General features: G+C 56.7%; 1 protein-coding gene across 2 annotated transcripts in view; it reads right to left on the bottom strand.

Moving 5' to 3' along the window:
• Positions 1–3,808: 3,808 nt before the first annotated feature.
• Positions 3,809–16,639, bottom strand: part of CTIF (cap binding complex dependent translation initiation factor) — a 249,813-nt gene continuing 236,982 nt past the window's right edge. For both annotated transcript variants that reach the window (XM_037034004.1, XM_037034011.1), the window contains exons 11-12: positions 9,388–9,441; positions 3,809–7,696 (exon numbers count right to left, since the gene is read on the bottom strand). In XM_037034004.1, coding sequence (XP_036889899.1) covers positions 7,481–7,696; positions 9,388–9,441 — 270 coding nt within the window. In that variant the 3' untranslated portion in view covers positions 3,809–7,480. The remainder of the gene's footprint in view (positions 7,697–9,387; positions 9,442–16,639) is intronic.

The raw sequence follows: 16,639 nt of genomic DNA, 5'->3' as shown, positions 1-16,639 counted from the left end.
GAAGGTGGCACTAAGTGAAGGTGAAAGTCTGTGTCTCCAACCCCCATTCATGGTCCAGAAACTGAACTTGGGCGTTCTGCCAGCCAGCCAAGATTACTCAAGTTCCACACCATTTGCACAGCGTAAACGAGAGACCATGAGCATCTGTGTTGTAGGGCCCTGAGATTTCAGCCTTGTCAGTCACACAGAGCTACAGGGCAGTAGATGATGACAGGCCCTGAGCGCCCTCCCCTCCCCAGGGGGTGTGCTTCCTGAGTTCTCGCCTCCTCCCCAGCCCCTGTTGCCCCCTTCTTTCAGAGTCAAGCCCATGGCAGAGCCCTCTTCCGACCCTGGTTGAATGGGAAAGGTGCTGATTTACACCCTGGGCCGGGAGCCTCTCTCCCTACCATTGGTGTGTCTGGGAGGGCCATATCCTGTCTGTCCTGGGTCACCAGGGGAACACTGGCCTGAGCCCCTGTTGGTCCCTGGGAGACACTGGGCCACTCAGCGCTGGGGACACAGTGAGGCAGGGAGACTCAAACACAGAGGTGGCCACGGGTGCTGGAGGCTGGGAGCCAAGTCTGTGGATGAATCCCCACACCCTCCCACCAGGACTAAGAAGGCAGCAATTCCAGGCCCGGTCTTGGTGCCCACTGGCCTCATGACGTGGGTTTGTCACTATTGCCTGTTCCTCTATCTTTAAAATGGAGTAAGAAATGTCTGTTACCTGGCGGGGCTATTGTGAAGGTCAAACAAGATCATATATGTGAAAACTATAGAGCAGCATTCAAGCAGGTGGTATGGTCCTCTAAACTCAGTTTCCAGACATCAAATGGGTGTAAGGACTTTATTTACTTCCTTCCCAGGGCTCTGGTGAGACATATCAGATACTGTATGTGCAAGAGCTATGGAAAGGGGGCAGTGACATGTGAGGACTTGGGACTGCTGGGCCGGAGTGTCCTTGGCCAGGCAAACACAGCTGCTCACCTCGCTCCCGGCTGTCTGGCCTGCAGCCAGCGTGGGACAGAAGCGGCTACTGCATTTGCTTCCAGTGCAGGCCAACTGCCTGCTTGGAAGATGGCAGCGTGAGCCACCCCTTTGACAACCCCCAGCCACCCTCCTCTGCCCTGGGTCACCCTGAGATCAGGTGGGGGGCAGGGAAAAGCGGGAGCCCTTGCTCACTCGGGTGCCACGTCCGTGCAGGGCTGACGGGCTCAGCCGGCCTAGTGTCTAGGGCACACAGTTAGTTCTCTTCGGGGCCCACAGAACGTTTTTATCTCTTTCAAAACCAGAATCAAGAAATGAACTTCCCCTTGACCAGGGGCTCTGTTGGCTGTCGTACTGCAAAGTGAAAGGTTGTCAGTTCGATTCCCAGTCCCTGGTCGGGCACGTGTGAGAGGCAACCAATTGATGTTTCTCTCCCTAACCTCTCTATCTCCCTCTAAAAATAAGTAAGTAAAATCTTTAAAAAACCCCACAAACTTCTACATTAAAAATGTTTTAATAAGTAATATTCATGTATTTGTCTTTACACACAGTACAATTGTTATATTACCTTAAGCAGAAAGGGCCTGCAAAGGCATAGACGCCCAAGGCCCACGAAAGCCCTAACACTGCCCCAGTGGAACAGACGCGCCCCACCCTGGAGCAGCGTGCCGGGGCCCCTCCCTCGCCGTGCAGCCTCCCCTCAGCTGGGGCAGCAAGTCTCAGCCTTGCAAATCCAAGAGCAGAACACGGAGATGTGGCCACCGGTTCCAGACATTAATTCTGCGTCACTGCGACAGCTCTCGTGGCTATGTTCTTGGAGTGTCGGTGGTGGCCTCGGCCCACCTTTCCTCCCACGTCCCACAGAGGGCACGCACACCTGAACCCACCAGGAGGGGGGCTCCCTAGGGCCAGAATTCTGAAGATGTTGGTGCGAGCGTCCTCTGTGGGGTGTGGGAGGAAATGTGACCCTCTTTTGGCGTGTCGCTTGACCAAGTTCCCAGGCAACGTGGGTGTGGCAGCCACCTTTGATCCGCTCCCGGAGAAGGGCTTCCCTCACCTCCCACCCACCTCGAGAACCATTGGCCTGAGGAAAACTAACGGGACAGCTGACACATACGATGACCGATTCTTTTATATTACAGCACCGAATTTTGCAACATTGCTCCTCCTCCTCCTCACCCCACCGAAGTCCCTTGACTTGGGACATTTCGTCACGCTCCTACTTTCACTGACTCGAAGGGAACACCATGCCGTCGGCCCAGGGTGGCCTCAACGGGCAGCTGGCGGCTCCTTCTGTCTGGCTGGCGCGGATGGCCAGCTCCCGGGGGCCATGTCGGCAGCAGTCAGAGGGCAGAAGCTGGGACATGCTCACCTCCTGGGCCAGGGGAAGGGGCACTTGGCTGGCCGGCCAGCCTTTGGCTCTGGGTCAGTCGTGTTTGTTTTCTCATTTGTAAAATGGGAATCAGAGACACTCAGCTGCCTGTGTTGAACCAGACAGTGTATGGAAGTCCCTGAAGCTACTCGGGGACCACGGGAAGGAGACTGTTAGTATTCAGGCATAAGCTCTCTTTCTCTCTCACCTTCTCCATCCCTTCTTTCTCTGCTGCACTTGCCTTGGGACCTAAAAGGCTCTTAACAAGTCCTGTGTGGGCATGTGCATGTACATTTTCTAGCTTATTCTTTCAAAACACACTTCCTATCCCTCCTACAGGCTCCAGTGCAAATCCAACCCATCCTTAGAAGGACAGGTAACTCCTGTCGGCATAGGTGGTGGTGAAAAGCAGGACTGAAACATTCATTGTTTGGATGATGCATTTCATAGTTTTTACTAATTTAGAACCTTCTGGAACCAGGACTAAACCACCCAGAAAAATACTTCCTGGTGAATATGGTTTGGTAAGATTTCTCTTTCCCCACCCTCCCTTACCTTCAAACACCTTTCATTTTGACTTCCCCTTTCTGTTCCTCCTCCTTTGCATTTTGTAAAAAACTGTCTTAACAGTATTTCAAATGTTTAATTAAAATGTTATCTCCCTCTCCCAACCTGTGCCTCCTGGCTGTCTCTGCCTAGTGTCTCATGACCCAGTAAGGGGCGGTGACCAGTCTCAGCACGGCCTCGCTCCTGGGCTGACCTGGCTGCCATCTTGGCCAGGCCGGGTAAGTATAAAGGGGGTGGATGCTCTGGTCGCCACCCCAAGGAGGTGGAAGCCTCGAATGTTCCAGCCAGAACAAACCCCCAAGGGGAGTGTGTTACCAGGAGGCAGTGCTCATTTACCATGGGAGGGACTGTGCAGAACAAGGGACAAGTCAGCACAGGAAAAGAAGTCACTGGGCCCCTTGGGGACCCTTTGATGAAAGACTGTCTGACCCTCTGGGACTGGATGGCCACTTGCTGCTGACTTCCAGAAGCTGTTAGTCCCCATTCTTAGTCTTCCTAAAATGAGTCTTTGCCCAATGCACAGAGACATTTCCAAGGAAGGGGAATGTGGCCGGGGAGGGGGTGGTGGGCTGGGTCAGCATGCAGCAAAGCAGACCTTTAGCATAAAAGCCATTTTCTGCAGGACTAGCTTAGTCTTACCCCCTTGGAGAGGCCACAGGTCCCAGCTTGAGGGGGTGGGACATGAGTCCCCTTTACTCATGTTCTCTTAGGTCACTCCTCCACAGTCTTCTCGGGCCCCAGCCCCAGCCCCTGCTCCCCAAGGTGGCCAAACTAGGAGGAATCTTCTCACTGGTGCAGCCCCTGGGGGAGAGGCCCCTCCCAGCCCCTGCTGGCTCCAGCAGAGCCCAAAAGCCTCTGGGAAAGATTCCCTTCGCCGAACGCACAAAGAACACGAACTGAGCATTTTTTGGTTTTTGTTGTTGTTTATTTTTTAAACCCACTTGTAGTTTGGGTTCAGCTGGAAAGCAGGACATACGGAGAGAGGGAAGGTGGGTGCGTGAGCAGGATTCCGCTGCAGCTTTGGCGAGAAGCCCCGGGCCCCTGCTCCAGGGAGGTAGGTCCTGCTGCCAGGCTCCCAGCTGGCTCAGGCAGGGCAGCAGCTCTCCGTGCAAGCGTCCCCAGTAGAGGCGAGAAGAAAGTTGTCTTCTCTCCGGTCTGCATCCTCCCAGGCCCAGCCAGAGGTCTCCCAGCACAGCACCCAGCAGCTGAGAGACACGACTTCACGAGCGGGCTCGGGAGTCTGTCACATGAGGAACGCTGGCTGGCGGCTGATGCCAGAGAAGACTGGGACTTGGCGTCCGGGCGGCCCCGTGGGGCTGCTCCTCGTGTCGGCCTGGCTCTCTGGGCCCCCGCCCTGGCAGCTGCCCGGGGCGTCGTCAACGGTACATTCCCCACACACTCCCTCCCCGTCCCCCCCCCAAAATAAAATAAAATACAAATTAGAATAAATACTAATTCGGCCAACATTTACATTTACATGGATGGACAGGACGATCCCCAAACCTTAGAGGTTTACAGGCTGGTTAGGGAAGGGTGGACAGACGAAACTGGGTTTGGAGGTGAGCACTCCTCATGGAGGGTGGGGGGACTCCCGCCTGGTCCAGGGGAGGAGAGGGGCCTCCTTGGGGCTGCGGTCCCAGAGCCTAGGCCAAGCCACGAGGCCTAGGGGGCAGGACTGTGGTGAGCAGGCCTGCTGCTGGGAGGAAGGCAATGACCACCTCGACTTGACTGGCAGGGGAGAGACCCACGCAGAATCGACATTGGATGGCCAGCCTTTGCCTCTTCCGTGCCAGGAAAGCCGTGGGCCAGTAGAGAAAACAATGCAAGCCTTAGAAATGCAATATCCAGTTTTGCCCCCCTCCAAATACATTCAGAGGTCAACTTGGATATGGCCTTCCTCACTCAACAGAGAAGGGGGGCTGGCCTGGGGAGAGGGGCCTGTGGGTGCCACTTCTGCCCCCCAGTTCCTGTCGAGTCATCTCCCGTGGGAAGCTGCCTCTCAGAGTCTCAGATTTTAGGCTTTACTGTTATTTCCTTAAAAAAAAAAATCCTTTTTAAACGTTTTCCTTCCATGTCTGAAAAAGTAGCAGCAACCTGCATTTAGAAAAACAGCTTAAATTGTTTTTCGGATTGGCCAGGAAGTGCTTTCAAGCAATGGAATAAACTAGGCAAACCATATGTCTGGAGCCACAGTGACACGACACGTAATTAAAAATATATTTATATATGTGTACATATTTATATCTCACTTCTTCACACTCTGGTCCTAACAGGCTTGGCCCCGAGGCCAGACCACCAAGGAGGGCCAGCAGGAGGAAGGGGCATGAGGCCCATGGTGCCATGATGCTACCTGTCTCGAATTCCAGGGAACATCAGCCCCTGCCTGCATGGTGCCTGGGGCCCCTGCGTGATTGCTCTCTGAGCCGGGGTGGAGGTGGGAGACCCCACTCTCCCACCTCCTCGACCTGCACCCCATTCCTAGGCCTCTCCCTTCCTCTGGAGCCCTGTTTTGGTCTTTGAAGATGCATATCCCCCGCCTGAAGGAAACGAGGCCCTTTTCGGCACAGGTGTGTCTCTCTGAGGGCCACCTGACTCCCTGGGACCTTGATGTCCCCAGTGTCCTCTCCGAGCCTCCTGACATCAGCCCCTTGTGGGGCCTCTGCTGTCCCTGGGCCCCAGGCTGGGCTAGAGGTGCAGTCCAAGGAGAAGGAGGCGAGGAGAAGCTTGAGAAGGCTTCTCAAGGAAGCCTACAGGAAGAAGGAGGAGGCGCAGGCTGGGGCCTGTTCCAGGGAAACCCTTGCTCCCGACAAGCTCTGCTGGGTGACTGGCTCAGGCTCCCATCCTGGGGCCGGAAGGCAGGTTGTATCCAGTGGAAAGCCAGGGAGTACTGGGGAACCTGCTCCCCACCCCGCGTTGATTGCTCTCCTAGACTTAGGGTCAGCAGGAGTCAACCTCCTCCAGCCTTCACCTCCCGGCCAGCCTGATTGGACTGGACAGCCAGGCTGCCTCCAGTGACCCGGGAGTGACTGGCCTCAGTAAAGGAGTGAATAAGGAAGCTGCTGGGCTCAGGCCATTTTCTGGGGGCTCATCAAAATGTCAGTCCCAGACGCTGGAGACGGGGGTCTGCAGAGGCCAGTGACAACCGACTGCCATCTTCCTTCAATGGAGAAGGGCCATCTCCCAGGACCTGAGTCCTCCAGGAAGCCCCAGTCTTGTTCTCGGTCTGGAAGGCTCTGTCTGGCTTCCTTGCCTGGCTCCCCGATGCAAGGAACACTCCCTTCCCCAACAGCCCTGGGGCCCATGGAGCACGTGGCACTTGGCTGTGGGAGGGCTGGGCCCCTGGCTCTTGCCTCTTCTAGGGCAGCAAAGCAGCCCATTTAGCTAAACTCTGAGTCCTGGGAGCCAGGCAGCCCCACACCCCCACGCTCCCCCACTCCGAGTTTGGGACAAGACCTGGTGTGGAGCACGAAACATCCCCTAGCGTTTGGGTTTTAGTTTGCCAGCCTGTTCTGTGCCTGGGTCACCACGAGGCCTGGGGCCAGGCCAGGTTTCATGCACCCCCAGCGCGATAGTATCAGCCCTTTGAGAGCTCAGCTAGAATGAGAGAGGGGAGGTGCTGGGAGCCAGAGGCACAGGTTCCAGCGGGACCCCCACCGAGGCAGAAGTTTCCAATTACCCTAATTGGCTACTGGCAAGCCTTCTGTGGCTAGAATCCTTCCAGAGGGGAGCGGGTTTGATCTCCCACTAATCAGGGGGTCCTTGGTGCTGTCTGTGTGATCACATCGTGTCCCTTTCATTGAGAGAAGAGACTTCAAAGCAGCTGACTTTTGAAAAAGAAAACACAGTAAAACAAAAGGGTGCAAGTAGAACTAGGAACTCCAGCTCCCCGGCCTGGCCCCATCCCCCGCCCCCTGGGCCTGAGGCTGGAGGGTCCAGGAGGAGGACTTGGAAGTTGGGGGGTGGTGGAGCGTGAAGGCTGGCAGAGGGCGAAGGCCTCTGTCCCCCCAGATCAACCGTGAGGACAAAGGCCGTCAATGACGGGCGGCTGGCGGGGGCCACGTCTGCCTTTGTCCTCCCGGACATCTGCTACACGTCTCCTGCTGCCGGTTGGCGACTGGCTGACAGCCTGCGGGAACAATGCAAGCCGTCCCGACCCACTTCTGAGGTCCTTTCGGGCCCAAGCGCCACCCTGGCGTGCCGGGCTGCCTGGCTTCAGAGGAGGAGTCACCGAGACGAAACCCCTTGCACAAAGCCCTGCAGGGGTCTCATTTGATGGGAGGCGGCAGGAGGATGGGGAGTGGGGAGGGGCCGGGCGAGGGCCGGGCCACCGTGAAAAAGAAACATGCTTCCCTTGCTGGTGAAGCTGCCGCCTGCTGGGGCTGGGGGCTCGGATGGGGGGCCCTCCTAGGGATCTGACACCTTCCCCACCTGGCTCCAGGCTGGGCGCAGGCTCTGCCTGCCTTCCTCCCCAGTTCTTCCTCCCACCAGGGCTACCCCTGTCCTCCTGCCTGTCCATCTGGCCCTGTGCACCAGGGCCCCAGCTGCCCTCGGGCCGCCCGCCAGGCCCCCTGGCTGTCAGGCTGTCAGTTTCTGGATGGTTCTGTTGTAGTACTGCGTGATGGGGGGCGTCAGAGGGTTCCAGCTGTTGGCATGGAGCTCAATGACCTCCAGGAGCAGTGACCGGGTCAGCATCGACTCCGAGGGGCACAGCATCTTGTCTCGGGCACTGGCCAGGAGCTCGGCCATCATCTCGGGCAGCTGTTCCTCTAGCAGCCGGCCGGTGCTCTGCAGCTGCGGGCAGAGAAGTAGGGGTCAGGCGGGGCGTGGGCCCCACAGAGGTCCCCGGACCCACTCTGGTTAGGTGAGCTGGGGGCGGGGGACAAGCTGCATTATCTAAGGAAGGTGTGGGCCCAGGCCTCTGTGCCCCGGGGGTGGGGGTTGGGGGGTGAGGAGGGTAGAAATAGCTAACTGTACAACCTCACATATAACAACTAATCTGTTGGCAGAAATAAGAGGGATGAGAATAATGCCCGTTGCCCAGGGCTGAAAGGGCCCCCAGCAGAAACACACCTCTTCTTTCCTTTCACCCAAGAGCTCCCCCTCCTTCAGGAAGCCTTTCCTGACTACCACTGCCCACCCCCTCAATGACTGTGTGACCTACCCCCTCAAAGGTGACCAGGCCGCCCCGTGTTAATTTTCACTTGCTAGGACGTCTCTCTGGAAACGGGCTTTGTCATTACTACCCATGTGTGTCCACGTGGAACTTGAGAGCAGGAGGAGGTCTCCTGTTTCCCTTCTCTGCTGCCCCCAGTCCCACCTCCCCACCCCAGCATGACCTCTGCCCAAACCTGTGGCCCAAAGGAAAGAGAAACAGGAACAGGGGCAGAAGGCCACCGGAAGGGCTGCCCTCAAGAGAGGTGGCTGATGATCTCGAAAGGCCCCCGTTGGGAGGAAGGAGCCCCAGACTTCCAGATCTGTGCCCACCTGCGCAGCAGCCCCTGTGGGATCTCTCCCCACTCTGCCCGTCCCCAGCCTCATCCCGCCCCGGCGTCAAGGCTCTGCCTTCTTCACCGAACCTTTCTTGCCCCTGTGGGCCACCCTGCCCTCTCTCCCTGGACTCTCGGGACACGCATGCTTTGTACACACACTCGGTCTCTCCGCTGCCCAGTCCTGTGTGTGTATGTGTGTGTGTGATCTAGCCCTAGCCAGACCGGAAGCTGTCTGAGGGCAGGGAACATGCTTCCTCCTTCTCCCCGAATCCCCCAAACCCCTTGCGGGGCACCCGGCAGGAGCACAAATGAATGGAGTGACCTCCCTTCTGCCTAGGGCTGCCGTTTGGGCTTCCAGGACTCCTGGCCTCCAAGATTCTGGGGCGTGGCCTTGGCAGCTGAGCTGGGGCCTGAGTCATTCTGAGTGCCCAGGCTGGAAGCCCGTCCCCCGAGGGCAAAGGTCTGTCCCTGTGACTAGGCCGGAGCCGCACACCTGAAGGAAGGTCCCAGAGGAAGAGTTTCAATGAGCAGCGGCCATGCCTTGGGAACGAGCAGGGCCCCTCCCAAGGTGGCTTCCATGCTTTGAATCAGTGCCGACATGGGGCATTCAAGCCTGGGCGCCTTCCCCAACCCTATGGTACCAAAGCCCAGGAGACAGGGGTTCACCTAGAATCTCTTAAGTCATCTTTGTGGTGTGCCTGGTGCAAGGAGAGGGTGACCTTGGGGATGGAGGGAAGTGACAATGCCAACACTCAGTGTCTCCTTCCAGATGAGCCCGAAGTTCCCTGTCCCTCCAGCCAGCGGTGGGCGGCCTCCCTATCAATATTTATTCTGGTTTTGGCTTAACCATTCTGGGTGCAGCAGCCCACGCCCACTCAGGAAGCCATTCCCCACCTGCCTGCCCCGTTGATACACCCTTGTCCTGGACTTGGGGGCCCCTGGACGAGGGGTGAGTGGCATCTTAGGTCAGAGACACTCGCGCCGCCCGCTTACCTCCATGGAGCAGCACAGGACAGCGTCTTCCTTCACATCCTGAGACTGCAGGAGCTGTGGGGGGAGGGTGGAGACCAAGGTTCAGGGCGCTGGCTCCCGTCCCTGGCAGCCAGGCCCCCACCCCAGCCCCAGGGCAGCCAAGAACGAGCATCTCCAAGGGGCAGACGGCAGGCAGCACATGGGTTTGAAGGTGGTGGCAAGTATGCTGGGACCCTCAGAGAAATGAAATGAGCCTAAAAGCTTCCTGATGGGGGAAGGGAGGTGCAGCTGTGGTCTTGGGCATACCTGGGCCCTGGCTACAGGAGGGCTTCTGGAAATCAAAGTGCCCTTCTGTACAACAAGCACGCCGCACTGACTTCCCCGGAGGCTGGAACTGCCTCCCGACCAAGGCCACGGTCAGGCTGCCTAGCACTGGATCCAGCCACGGCCCCATCCTGGCTTCCCTCTACCTGCCTCATCTCTTTCTCTCAGTCTCTCTTTTGCTTATTAAATTGAGATGTAATTCATATAACATCAACTTCATATAACATTACAATCGATGCCCCCCACTGGGGACAGGGCCCACAACCCAAGCGTGTGCCCTGATTAGGAATCAAACCGGTGCCTTTTGGTTTGAAGGCTGGTGCTCAATCCACTGAGCCACACCAGCCAGGCTAACATAACATTCAAAAAATTTATCCGTGTGTAGCAGGAATCAGTTCTTTAATCCTTCTCCCAGTTGAATAATATTACGCTGTGTTTTTACGCCATATTCTGTTTGCCTGTTCATCAGCTGGTGGATGTCTGAGTCATGGACACTCTTTGGCCATTACGAACAATGCTGCTGTGACATTCACCTTGACGTTTCTGTAGTCCTCCTGGGCACGTACCCAGGCATGGGACTGCTGGGTCATGTGGTGTCCACCGTTGGCTCTTTGAGTGCCAGACGATCTGTTTTCTGCAGTGGCTGCACCATTTTGTATCCCCCCAGCGATGTCAGAGGGTTGTGGTTTTTTCATGTGCTTGCCAACCTTTGTTACCTTACGTTCATTTTTTACATTCATTTTTTACTGAGCCCCCTCCCCTCCAGGACCTGCGGGCACAGGCTGAGAAGCCCTACCGTCCTGTTCACCCCTGACCCCACTGACCACTTCTTGCACCATCCCCATCACTGGCTGATGCTGCTTCTCCCGATCTCTAAACACATCTCAGTCCCATCCCCACTCTCACGCCCCGCCGCAGTGACCGTCACATCCACTGATGACTGCACAGTGCGACTACCGGCTGCAGGAGACTCTTCCATCCACTGAAACCTCCATTTCTGCCCTCCACTCTTCCCCACCCTTCAGGGCCTGGGTCACTTCCCAGCTTTCTTTGGAGACCTCTGGATCGTCCCCACCCACCCACGGTGCCCTTTCCCGCTTCTCACTCCCCCAGTACTCTCCGTCTTTCCCGCCCACTGGGCATTCCACTCGAGAGGAAAAGACACTGTCCACTTCCTTTGGGCAGGCCCAGGGCCACACTCTGCACAGGTGCAGCTCTGTGACCCCCAGGACAGCTCACGGCAACTGTGGGCATGCACTACCTGTCGACTGATGAGACTTATGTGCTGTTTTTGGTTTTAAAGGAAGGGTGGAGGGTGAGGAGAGCACAGAAGATGGCATTTTTAGGGGCAGCACCCTTGTTCACTGACCGAGAACTGGAGTCAAGGTTTTTGACCCAAACATGATGTGTTCAAGCAGAGGTGACATCACACACGCCCCCGGGAGACTGTTCCCACTGCTGGCCCGAAATCCAAATTTGCACACCCTCCTGACCTCTTCCTTTCCATTGTGTTCCATCCGTCCACCCAGTTGGGGGGCCCTCCCAGCAGGGGCCACAAGCATCCACTCCAGGGGGGCTGGAGAACCAGGGCAGGCCATGCTACATGTGAGTGTGCAGGCCATGGAGGCTGCAGAAGTCCAGGGGACAGGTCAGTGCTGGCCACACTGTCCAAAGGTGCTGACCTCTGGGGACCAGAGAGGAGGGGGACCAGGGGACCAGACCTCCTTCCTCCTGCATCCCGGTCAGAACTGGGCCACGACCTGGGCTGGTGGTGGACAGGCAGAAAACCATTCATTTTGGAATGATGGAGCAGAGGGAGGCCTCGAACTGCTTAAATGCTGACCAAGTGGAGAACAAGGGGCAGTCCAGGGGAAGGAGTGGGGTGGGCCACTGAGCGGCGGCGCGACAGCCAGCGGTGGGTATGCTCTCCCCACCGACACAGCTCTGACTCTCGGGCCTTTGTGCTCTTGTCACCTGGTGATTCTCAGGCACCACAAACCTCAGACCCTCCTCTGTCACTTTTTTCACGGTGCTCCCTAGTGTGTCCCCCATCAGCCAGGGCTTCCCCGATGAGCCGTTGTGTCACTGAGCACCTCCTGCTTTACTTCTCTCTCTAGCAAGCCTCACCCCTGACATATCATCTTCTTGTCAGTCTGTCTGTCCCCCATGCCCCACCCCCACTAGAATTTACTAGAAGGTAAATTCCATGAGGGCAGGGCTCGGGTTTTCCCACCACTCTGCCCAGCACTGGAGCGGCATCTGGCACACTTGGAAATATTTGTTAACACGCTTTGGGAGGCAGAAGAAAACCACCCAGCTGGGTGTCTGCGAGCGGGAAGGACTAACCCCGAGAGGCAGCTCAGCCGCAGGTGGCCCCAGTGCACATACCTGAAAAGGTGAGTGAGGGTGTGAGGCACCCCCACCCCACCCACCCTTCTCCCTGGAGTAGACAAGGTGCAGAGTTGTAACTGATGAGTCTGCAAACAGTGCTTGTGGAAAGAAAAGTTGGTTTAACTCTGTAGATGGCAATTTGGTGATAATTATAGCATTGCAAGTGCACAAACCCCCGACCCAGCGATACCACCTCTAGGAATTTACCCCGTACGTGTACGTACACAGTGCGCCAGGACGCAGACACAAAGCTTTCCCTGGATTATTGTTAAAGATGGAAAACGCCCTGAACTGTATTACACAATCACGACAGGTCGCACAGAGGAATACTTTGCAGCACCAGGCTGTGCCTCTCCGTTGACACTGGTGTTTACTTCTTGTCAGTGGGGCTCTTTGTTCTCGTCAGCAGAGCTCTTTGTCCCTATGAGCATGTGTCTCCTCCTTCTCCTCATTTCTGTGCTGTCCAAGACCTACGCCCCTGCATGGGCTCCCAGTCGAAGGTTCAGAACCTTCTTATCTCTCTCTCTTCTCCCCACGTATTTGTGGCTGGTGTACTTCCTGTTTACCCTCCTTCCCCACTCTGCATGCCCAAGTCTCCCTGGGGCACCTGCTCCTGGGGACCAAGCCCATGCCACTGTCTTCCTGCCTCCTTGGCAGGGCCCTGGGCTCCTGGTTTCCAGTGAGGGGGGCAGATGCAGGTTTGGGTGGGGCTCTCACTCCCAGGGCCTCTCTTCCAACTGTATCTTCCATTTGGTGGTTTGAGAGCCTGAGTAAGGCCAAAAACCACATTGTGCAAACATCTGCTGGGTCTTCTCATGGAAGTCGGGATGGCTGGATGCTTGGCGCTGTCCTTGTCCTTTGTCACAGGTACCAGCAGGCAGAGTTCACCCAGGTAATCGTGCTGCAGATCACGTCCTGGTCTCCCCTAAACACTGACTTGGCCTCTCACTGCCAAGAGGCCTGGTGGGAGCATCCCGGCACCCTCGGCAGAACATGCACAGGGCGCGGGCGTGCCGCCCAAGGCATGCCCAGGAAGGCGTCAGGCTGGCTGCTTCGGATGCCACCCCACAGAGAGGGAGACAGGGCGCTGATGGAAGGACCCACGGGGATGCCTTTGGAGAGCAGAGCCTTGGAGCCTTAGAGTTGAAGGGGCTGCAGAATGTCACCCCCACCCCCAACCCAAGGGAACTTCCCCGACCTGTCACAGGCAAGAAGTGGCACCCTGCTGCACTCCATGGCACAACTAGAGGCTGGCCTGCCTCACAGTGGGGAGCCTTTGATTCAGCTCTACTGGGTCTCCCTCCCAGGAGGGCACTGGTCAGTGTCCTCCCAGAGACTCCTGCCTCTGGGGAGCCCACAGCTTCCCAGGAATCCTCCCTTGACGTGTCCTTCGTGGGCAGTGTCCCAAGTGCAAGGTCTTCCCACTCTTCTCCACATTGGCCCAAACTTACCTATGCTGTGTTCCGCTTCTTCAGGACTCTGCTTTTCCCCGGGGGGACCTCCAGTGTTTATATGAACAAACCCCTGACAGCATGCAGAGGGGGCCAATGAGCTCTCCCATTTATGCAGGTCCTCTCTGGGGCCTTCGGGAGACAACGCTTTACCTAACTGAGACAGTTTCGAGTCCTGGCCGCGCAGACGGCAATGCGCACACCCACGTGCCCAGCAGCGCTAATCGCAGCAGGCGAGAGGCGGAGGCAGCCTGGGTGTCTGTCAGTGGATGAGTGGGACAAGCCAACACGGTCTCCACATACAGTGAGATGTTACTCAGCCTGAAAAAGGAAGGAAATTCTGCCACAGGCTACTGCATAGATGGACCTTGAGGACGTTTTGCTACGTGAGATATGCCCGAGAGAAAAGAACAAATACCGTGGGATTTCCTTCGCATGAGGTGGCTGGAGAAGTCAAACTCATAGAGACAGAAACTGGAATGGTGGCTGCTGGGGCCAGGGCGGAGTCGTGGGGTCGCTGGCCGAGGGGCGCAGGGGCGCAGAGGGGGAAGATGAGGACGTGCCGCAGACTGACAACAGCGGTGGCTGCACAACAGTGTGAATGGGCTTCAGGCCAGTGAACAGTGGACTGTAAACATGGCTAAGGTGTTCATTTTATGTTATGTATATTTTACTACACTAAAAAATGGTTCCAGAAAGGGGTGGCAGGTGCAGGCACTCTTTGGGTGGCAGAGCTGTCCCTGTCCTCTCCCTCTTTGGAAGAAGAGCTGTCGGATGACGAGGGCAGGGCTGCCCGGCCTGGGGGCTGAAGGCCCTGGGGTCGGGGAGGGGTCGGCCCACTCGTCCAAGTCTCTGGCACAGAAAGGGGTGTGGGCGGGCCAGGGCAGGCCAGCTACCCACCCTCGCCCTCGAACAGCGAGATGTGTTTCTTGGACGAGAATCCGAGGCGACTGTGTGAGCCCACACAGTGTTTGTTCGGAAGCTCACACATTCCTGTTCTATTGTCTCTGCCGGAGACTTGTTGTGGGCACACCCATCACATCCTCCCTCGGGGAGAGGCCAAGGTGCTTGGAGTCAGGCCGTGGGAGGCCCCATAGCAGCTCGGGAGAAAGGCTGCCTGGTGGGAGCATCCCGGCACCCTCGGCAGAAGGTGCACTGGGCACGGGCATGCTGCCTAAGGCATGCCCAGGATGGAGTCAGGCTGGCTGCTTGGGATGCCACCCGATGGAGAGGGAAACGGGGCGCTGATGGAAGGACCCATGGGGCTGCTTTCATGTGTGGGAGGCAAGTGAGCACTGGAGATGACAGCTCTTTGTCTCACTAGTGAGGCCTGAGTGCCTGAGGCCGGAGGCAGGCTGGCTAGTTGGCCCTGACCACCCCAGCTCACCAACATCAAGGTTTCCACCTTCTAGGGCAAATCCAAACAGCTCAATGCAGCTGCAGGAAAAGCTGGGCTCAGACCCTGCCTGCAGGAGTCCCTCTCCTTTGGGGGAGGTGGGGGTGGGCTGGGAGCAGCAAGAAGGGAGCTGGGTGGGTCTATGGAAGGGCCAGGGCTGTGGCAGAGGAGCTGCAAGTGTGGAGGAAAGGGAGGGAAGGAGGAGCTGAGGATGGATGGCGGAGGTCTGCAGTGGCCCAGGAAGCCACGGCAATGGGCAGACACGCTGAGGGTGGAGAGAAAGCGGACAGGAGGCAGAATGCAGCAGAGACAAAAGAGATAGCCCTGGTGCATGGTGTGTGGTCTGGCACCGTGGCCACGGCACGAAGCTGTCCATGGCCACCTACACCTCAGGATGGCACTCAGGGATGAGTCTGGGCCCCTCCCCCGGCACCTCTGCTGGGCCTGGATCGGCACCTGCAGCTACATCAGAGGAACAACCAATATTCACGATATCAACCCTGAGTCATCAAGAGGAGGGTCGGTTACGCCTGGGTCCCTTCAGGGCTGGCAGGGAAGTCGATAACCTGCCCGAAAAAGGCTGTCACCAAAAATGTGCAGCAGGCCACTTCACGGCTCCGTACCCCAGCTTCCTCACTTGAGAATGGGAATGATGCTTGCCTAGAATTGTTTTGCGAGTCAATTGAGATATACATGTGAAAGAGCTTTGAAAAGTGCAAAGCTGGATTCAAATACAAGGTGTGAGTATTATTATCACATGTGTATCTTCATAAAGTTGTATTTTCCCTCAAGAACTTGACACGCTCGGTGCGCGCCACACTGTGTACCCTCGTGACGCTCTTGCAGGCACAGGGAAAGGCCACGGGCGCCGTGGCCTCTATTTAAGGATGGAGAGAAGCCGAGGCTCCGTCGTCAATTGACTTGAACGAGCCAGACAGCAAGTCTGAGATCTAGAAGGTGCACGTAAGTCCTGGGTTAAGCATTCTCTTTCTTGGAGAATTATTCTAATGTCTCCCACATTAGCTAATTCTTATTTTGCTGGTTGGAGCACAAACTTAATTTTGTTGACTGGTGACAGTAACCAACCTCGGTGTTCATGGAATTGAGTTGATTTTACCGCGTCTGTGTCAGCATGGGCCACCCTCTATCTATGCCCTCACCCGTCTGTGTGCCTACCCACCCATACACCCTTGCCTCACCCCAAGCTCTTCATCCATCTTCTCACTGACCTACGCAACCCTTTATACACCAATGCATCCATTTACCTGCCCTTCCCTCTGTCCACCCACACATATCATGTACCCCGCCTTCCACACACCTGCCTATCCTTCCATCCATCTACCCACTCCCCTACTCTGTCTGCCCATTCATCCATCCATCCATCCATCCATCCATCCATTTTTTCAGCATTTATGCAACACCTACTATGTACTAAATATGGTGTAAGTACAGGGATAACAAGAATACAAGACCTGCAGTTTATAATCTAGTGGAAGGAAATGAAGAGATTGGACTATGTAGGCGGGGCTGGAACACACAGGGCGGAATGGTGTGGTGGAGAACACGCCAGGCCCATGGCATCAGAAGCAGCAGGTGGCAGAGGCCCCAAAGCTAAACACGCTCATGGGCAGAGTGCACTGGTGAATGATGAGTAGTTCAAGATGGTGGATGGACAGACAGACTGGGTGGTAGAGAAATCAAGGGCCCCGTC

The sequence above is a fragment of the Sturnira hondurensis genome, unplaced genomic scaffold, assembly GCF_014824575.4.
Source record: "Sturnira hondurensis isolate 20B ecotype Veracruz unplaced genomic scaffold, ASM1482457v3 Scaffold0001872, whole genome shotgun sequence".
NCBI classification, from domain to species: Eukaryota; Metazoa; Chordata; class Mammalia; order Chiroptera; family Phyllostomidae; genus Sturnira; species Sturnira hondurensis.
Note: the sequence above shows the minus strand (reverse complement) of the source record. Positions and strands in the feature narration are given on the sequence as shown.